Here is a 7,516-nt window from a genome sequence, read left to right as displayed (position 1 = left end):
AGATAGAAGTTACTTCTTAAAAAAAAAGTAACTCGTTAAGTAACTTAGTTAAAAGTAACTTAACTTTTTAACTTAACTTTAACTTTTTAACTCGTTAATGCCCAGCCTTGGGTATGACGTCCTATTAATATAATACTATTTTAATAATTAAATATTAATAATACCAAGTGTAAAAAATGCATTGTTTTGGAAAAAATTGATTCAACCTACTGTAAATTGCTATAAGTTATAACCTATAACTAATAGCAGTATAAATAAATGATAAAATAAACTTAGCAACATAGACCGGCAGGCCGTCTTCGTTCAAAATAGTTTTATTTTTTGTTTTACCATTGAATTCAAATTTAACATATCTATTATTTACCTAGTGACTCAATGACAAGATACACTCGAGTCTTGACTCCATCTGTATACAGTGGAGCGGTTTCCTACTCTCTCTTTTTTTTATAATGTATAAATACTAAAAAGTTAATTTGTGATCGTGTATTTACTTTAATAATTATAGATATTTCCAAGCCAAAGACGTTGGTATAACCAAGACGAGTTAATGAGACATGAAGAACATGGAGACCCCGATAATACATCTCACCAGGGCCATCCTGAATGTCAATTTTGTAAAGTTCGTTGCTTAAACAAAGAAAAACTCAATAAACATTTAAGGAAAGAGCATTTATTTCGTGATTGTTGCGATGCTGATGGTATTCAAGACTACATGTGTGTATTCAATTTTTACGATCTATATAGTGTATATTATTATGTTACCGTCAATGATCTAAATTAGGTAATAACTAGGGCTGTGAATTTATTGCACTAAAAAACCTTAAAAAATGCATTAAAAATGTCAAAAAAAAAATGCAATAAAATATGCACTGAAAATGTAAAATGTGCACTTAAAATGCAAAAAAAAAAGGAATATAAAATGCCAAAAATTATAGTATAAAATTCATTTAAAATGGTTTTCAATTTAATTTTTACATTTATATTAATATCAGGTACAGGATATTAAACATTAGTACAATAGTGTTTATTTATTAAAAAAAAATAATAAAAATGTTGTTATTTTGAATTTGAATTTGAATTTAAATTTGCATTAAGTTAATGCTGTTCACCTGAAACATTTTTAAACATTTTTTTTTTTTTGTATTTATTTTGTTAAAATAATAAAACAAACTTAAAGATATTTATTTCTATAGCGTCTTCCCGGTTATCTAGTTGTTTAGCAATTGCCTTATTTTATCAAATGGTTATCTTTACCTATCCCGTATTTAGCTTGTGACTTGTGTAAAATATTATTTAATAAAATATAAATTTGACATAATATATATAGCCTGTGTAAAATAAAAAAAAATGTTTTCAAACAAGTCAATTGACGGAATTTGATTAAAAATACTAGAAAATGAACTAAAAAAGCAAAATATGACCTAAACATGCGAAAAAATGACCTAAAAAATTTAAAACGTCAAAAAATGCGAAAACATGCAAATAAAAAGTTTCATAGATGGATTTGTAGTTACATAATTCTAACTTACAAAGCTATGTTTTACAATCACCAAAAAAAAAAAATGCACTTTCCTATAAATTCACAGCCATAGTAATAACGTAAATGCATAGTCATTATCATATATTCATAACATCAGTAGACTCGTTAGTTGACGATATCGTCAATTAACTGACAACATAGGGAAGGTTGTAAAATTCAAATATTTTGTTAACACATTTATAATTATGTCAAGGAAATTACTTAAATTTCCAATACTGATAGAAAATGTTTATAATTTTGTTTACAGAAATATTTAATTTGAATTGGAAATTTAATAATGCATATAAGATAAATTTAAACTTAATATTACATAATATAAAATAAATAAATGATTTTCATAATTTGATATAACCAGACACTTTGAAGATAGGTACTATAGGTAGATAGTAGATACATGTTATGCAATGTGCTAGTAATAGTGCGTGTGTACAAATATTATAATTTAATTAATATAATATAATTATTATTCAATTATTATAACAAATAAGACAACGCGATTTATATTGTAAACCTACTATTATAGATGATATATGTATCCGAATAGACGGCTATTTTCCACTTAAAATTAAGGTACCTAATGTGCGGCCATCGATATACTTGAGTCGGAAAGTATGTATTTGTTACTTGTTATTACCGATTATTGATAAATTGACTTTACAACGCAAGGTCGTTTCTAATTATTAAAATTGACAAATACATTATTTCTAAATGCATCATTGCCTGAAAATAATGGACATAAGCGTTATTTCCTAGTCAATATCGTTTTGACTAGTCATTAACGTTAATTCCTTAGTTTACGTCTTTGCCGGTAACATATACATAAACTACGTTAGTTATCTATAATTGTATACACTTCTACAGTATAGTTTTTAAAATTTTCATAATTTATATACAGTGATAACAATAGCTACAACAGCCGAAACAACAATTCCGCGGTGACCTCAGGCACCAGGAAACAAAACCAATCGATCAACACACGAGATTTACATTTGTTTCCACCCTTGGAACAGGACCTGCAGCCGTTGGTGGTGCCCAAGGCTCAGAAACCACCGATGAACAGCATCCGAATGAAACCAGTGGAACTCCCTAAACCGGACCAAAACAAAGACGCCAAGGTGCCTTCAGGCCCACTGTTTGCACAACCAGGCCAGGAACTTTCAATCGCTAGACGGAAACCAAAGCCAAAACCACCAGCCACAGCAGCAGCAACAAAACCTGCAACACCCAAGGTTGGTCGCCAACAAAGAGATGGTGGTGGCCAGTGGTTCGGGTGGTGGCAGTTGGGTGTCTAAAGCCAAGACGGGAAACGAGAGTGAAAAAAAAAAGGGTTAAAAAAGGAACAGTTGCCATCAAGAAGAAAATAGCAGGGGCGCCCAAGTTTCCAGGCCCGTCAGACTTCCCAAATTTGAACAAAAAAAAAAAACTGTCCAAGAGCAACTTGGCAAAGTTGGGCGGCAACAAGAAGAAATCGGAAAACTCGAAGAAAATCGCGCCAGCAGAAATCAATGTCAACGGCAGTGGCAGTGGTACTGTTCAAAGCGGGAAAAAGAACCTTCCAACCATGGACATCAACAGCAGCAATAGGGAAATCTGCAACAAGCCCAATATGAAAACCGTCGACGCGGTGCAGATGTGCAACGGTGAAATCAAGACGGCTACTTCAACGAATAATAAGGCAGTCGCCGGCAAGACCGAAGTAATAAAGCTCGCCACCGCAGCCCCAGTAGAAGAGCCAAAGAGAGAGCAGTCCAATAAGAAAGAGTCTGTTGCGGTCGGTCGATCGGCAGCTCGACCCGACGAAAAACCCGTGTCGGACGCCAATAACCCAAATGACAAGAAGAAGACAAAAAATAACGAAAATCGAGGAGAACAACAACAACAACAACAACAACAACCTACCATAACCAAGCACCAACATCAGTTAAATCATGACCAGCAACTTTTTCAGAACAATTGTATCATAACAGCGACGCCAAAAATACCGCCAGGCTTCGAGAACGCGTACCGGCAGCAGCCACAACAACAGGTCAGAGCCCCTCCCGGGCTATCGGCTAATTGTGGATCATCTCCCGCAGCACAGAACCCAAAGGACAAGAATGCGAGAACAAATAACGAAAATCGAGGAGAACAACAACAACAACAACCTACCTCAACCTGGTCCGAATATCAGGAAAATCGCCTCGAGGACCTAGTGACGTATAGATTTACCCGAACGGAGACGCTGAATATACCGCCGGGCTTCGAGAACGCGTACTGGCAGCAGCCACAACAACAGGTCAGAGCCCCTCCCGGGCTCTCGGGTAATCGTGGATCGTCTCCCGCAGCACAGAACCATCACCGGGTCAATGCGCCACCCGGTCTGTGGTTGACGAACAGCGGAAGCGACAGCGGAAGCGACAGCGGTATACCTTACGACTACATGCTCCCGGTCGGCTCGTCCGACCGGAAAAAAATGTTCATCGACAACCTGATGGCCGCGATCATACCTGTCCGTGGCGAACGTTTTGAAACTTACAGAAATTTCGAAATGATGTCAACGCTGTTCCGCAAACGTGTCTTCACCGCGTTCCATTTTTACGACTTCTGTGTCGAAGTACTGTACCCGCACAAGTTTGAGTCCATATTCCAAGAACTCGTGTTGTTGTTGCCCGAAAACGATTTGCAGCGGGTACGTACCTACATGAATAAATTATAATATGAATTATGATAAAATAACATAATATCGTATTTTTTTTTTTGGTGGCATCGTCGACGCTGCCGGAACTGCCTAAGCGTTACGACGATAGCGCCGCCATGGTTTAATATTTTTTTTTAGTAATTAATATTTAATACATACAGCAATTTATTGCAATTTGGTTTCCATATACTCCGGAACTCGGAAGCCAGTGTCTGCTTTCCCTTTCCGTAGCGATTGCTAGTATATATGTAGGCAGCCTGAGAGTGTACAATGTTAGCACTGGCCTTGCCACATACGGATAGGCAAGACGTACCCCGCCTTATCCCCCACAATATTATCATACAGTATTTTGGAAGTCACGTACTGAGTTTCTTCTTCGTGAGCCGGCATGTGCCCGCCACTCTTGTAGTCTCACGTGCTAGCGGCGGATGGCAGTCAGGACAGATGCCTACCCGGAGGTTCCCGGCACCTTCCCTCGGCCGCCTGCCACGTTCTCTCTTCTTCCTTCGTTGTCATTATGTTTTCCACCATCAGATAAAAAAGCCGAAACGTTTCTTTGGCGTCCTCAGGACGTATGTTGCTTTATCTGCTGGCATAAAACTACTCATAATACGCATTTTTCTTTGTGTAATTCGTGTAATAAATCGATTTTAATTTTCAATTATAAGTTATAACAATAGGGCTACTAATGGATAATTATTAATATTATGGTAATCGTAAATTAATCTGTTTCATTTTATAATTTAACAAGAACTTGCTGTTACACTACAAAGCGAACGGCAGACACGAAGTTTACATAGACGTTTGCGAACATTGTCACCAAGTGTTCAGCATTAGTGACTTGGAATCACACCAGTCCGTTCACAGTTCGACTGAGCACATTTGAAATGCAACAGATCCACCTGTGTTCGTATACCGCAAATTCGCATCGCGGCCGCCGATCATGCCTCCCAGATGTAATTATCAAATCATTAAAAATGTATGTTAACGTTTTTAAGATGCGTTCGCGCGCGGGTGTGAAAAATATCAAAAATATTATTACCTATGCCAGTGGTTTTCAACCTTTTTAACAATGTAGGACACTTCATATCTCCTACACAATTTTCGCGACACACAAATCCATATAATATGCAAAGAATATATTTTTATATTTAATATATATTATATATAGGTACACATACACACACACACATATATATATATATATATATATACAAAAATATACTGTTTACAATCTACTCTATTAAAGGGTTAATTATTTTGAAATATATCAATTATTAAAGTGTTAACGATTAGCCTGTCGTTAGGTTTGTTAGTTATCAGTTTTCACCGAATATCGATAATAATACAGGTAAATACAAAATTGTAAAACCATTAATAGATTTATCGTAGCAAACTTTAAGGGCGCTCGCGGCACACCGGTTGAAAACCACTGACCTATACACAATTATATTTTTTTCTTCTTTATTTTGTAATTATTTATTATTATTATTTGATTACATACAATATGTAAAGAATATTAATTTCTTAATAGGGCTAAGTTTAATGTTAAACACATTTGAAAACAATTATTAACAATAATATATGTTCTCCAAAGCTCAATGTGTTTTTAAGTTTATAACTCGTAAAATATATTATTTACGTATTATTATTATTATTATTATTATTATTATTTACCGGCTCTGTTCGAATATATTTACAATGAGAAAATAATATTTAAAAAAATTAAGTTCATCCGCCATTTAAAAATTGACAATTAAAGTGAAATATATTATATCATGCAACGTATATCAAATATTGTATGTATTATACAATTACTACACAATTGTATAATAACTGCAGTAATAATAATAATACTAATAACAATATTTTGCACAGGCATGTCGTGGTGTTCGATAGCTTCGGTCGTATACTAGTATGTGTATACTATATATATGTAGAAGTTAATCGTTTTTAATACAAACTACATATTTTTTATATAATTAATAAGTATAATATATATTATTATTATTTTTATTTTTAACCCGTCATTGGTGACGTTAATATTTTTATATCATTAGTGACGTGTTAGCGTTTCGCTCACATTTAATTATTTTTGGAAGGGTGAAATTGGGAAAAGTGGACTGACTAATCTATAAGTAGACATTACAACGAATCTAAATCAGTTTTAAAAACTATTATCGCATTACTAGGTCGATCAGTATGATGGAAGAAATATTGGTATGTTTTGGCTAAAATAACTGGCCGCCGTCGGACCGCCGATCCCCAGCGAGCAAATACTGGTAACCGTCGAAATTTGATGGTAATAAGACGGAAAGTTTATATATAGATTAGTTATTTTCCACGTATTTATTTCCATAAGTAACTTGTATGAGCATACTAAAAATATCGATATAAACAAAATAATTTGAAGCCAATGGTTCTCAAAATAACAGTTATGTGAGCGAAATGCTCATAGCGTCACCAACGACGGGTTAATAATAGTGTAAAAAACACATTGCATATTAATACATTATGTATCTTTTCGGTCGATCAGACAATAACATTATACTAGACTGTATAAAGAAAAATAATGTGTATTTATAAAAAAAACGAGCTTATTATTAATTTTATAAAGTGCGTCCAATGCACCAATATTACTCTATTCTGCTAAAACTACCGTGTCGCGGTATATTATGAATTATTTTGATCATTATAGCCAGCAATATTATAGTAACCTATGTCACGTCACCCACAACCATATTATATCAAGAAAGAAACGATTTGGTTTTATTTATTTCAAGCGTCATGCGTGGAGTTTGTAATAAGAATATAAGATGTAACCAAAAGTGTATGTTTTGTAAGGACCACCGTATGTCCGTCAGTGGTGAACCCAGCAGGGTAGACCCCGGTCACTCCTTGGCTTATGTCATAATTTTATTTTTATTTTTAAAAGTTTTCCAGAAATGTTCATTGAAACGTATTGATTAGATTGATTATTACTTATGAGATTATATTATATGAGACAATAAATTTAATTGGCATAATAATAATAATGAACTGACATATTGACTTGCTCTTAGACATTTTTTTTTTTTTTTTGATTAAGGTAGATGAACTTATGAATAATATTGTATTACGTTTTTAAATCTTAGATTTAAAAAGAAAAATATTTATTAATTCTCAACTCAATATGATTTGCTAATTTTCATGATTTTTCCGTATTTTGTCAAGATTTGAACTTTAAATGCTTATAAAAAAAAAATATGACTAAGGATTTTTAATATTTTTCAAAAGTCACTGTAACAATATCGTAGGAT

The 7,516-nt window shown here is 33.9% G+C and overlaps 2 protein-coding genes across 2 annotated transcripts in view; both read left to right on the top strand.

Moving 5' to 3' along the window:
- The window catches only part of LOC100570443 (E3 ubiquitin-protein ligase ZNF598-like), a 9,401-nt gene extending 6,536 nt beyond the window's left edge, over positions 1–2,865 (top strand). The window contains exons 4-5 of the mRNA XM_003240856.4: positions 506–714; positions 2,436–2,865. Coding sequence (XP_003240904.1) covers positions 506–714; positions 2,436–2,832 — 606 coding nt within the window. The 3' untranslated portion in view covers positions 2,833–2,865. The remainder of the gene's footprint in view (positions 1–505; positions 715–2,435) is intronic.
- LOC103311834 lies at positions 2,832–6,768 on the top strand. The gene is made up of 2 exons (XM_008191600.3): positions 2,832–4,208; positions 4,969–6,768. The coding sequence occupies exons 1-2, from the start codon at positions 3,102–3,104 to the stop codon at positions 5,101–5,103; spliced, it is 1,242 nt and encodes a 413-aa protein (XP_008189822.1). The 5' UTR covers positions 2,832–3,101; the 3' UTR covers positions 5,104–6,768.
- Positions 6,769–7,516: the final 748 nt, after the last annotated feature.

This window comes from Acyrthosiphon pisum, chromosome X (assembly GCF_005508785.2).
Source record: "Acyrthosiphon pisum isolate AL4f chromosome X, pea_aphid_22Mar2018_4r6ur, whole genome shotgun sequence".
Classification (NCBI taxonomy): domain Eukaryota; kingdom Metazoa; phylum Arthropoda; class Insecta; order Hemiptera; family Aphididae; genus Acyrthosiphon; species Acyrthosiphon pisum.
Note: the sequence above shows the minus strand (reverse complement) of the source record. Positions and strands in the feature narration are given on the sequence as shown.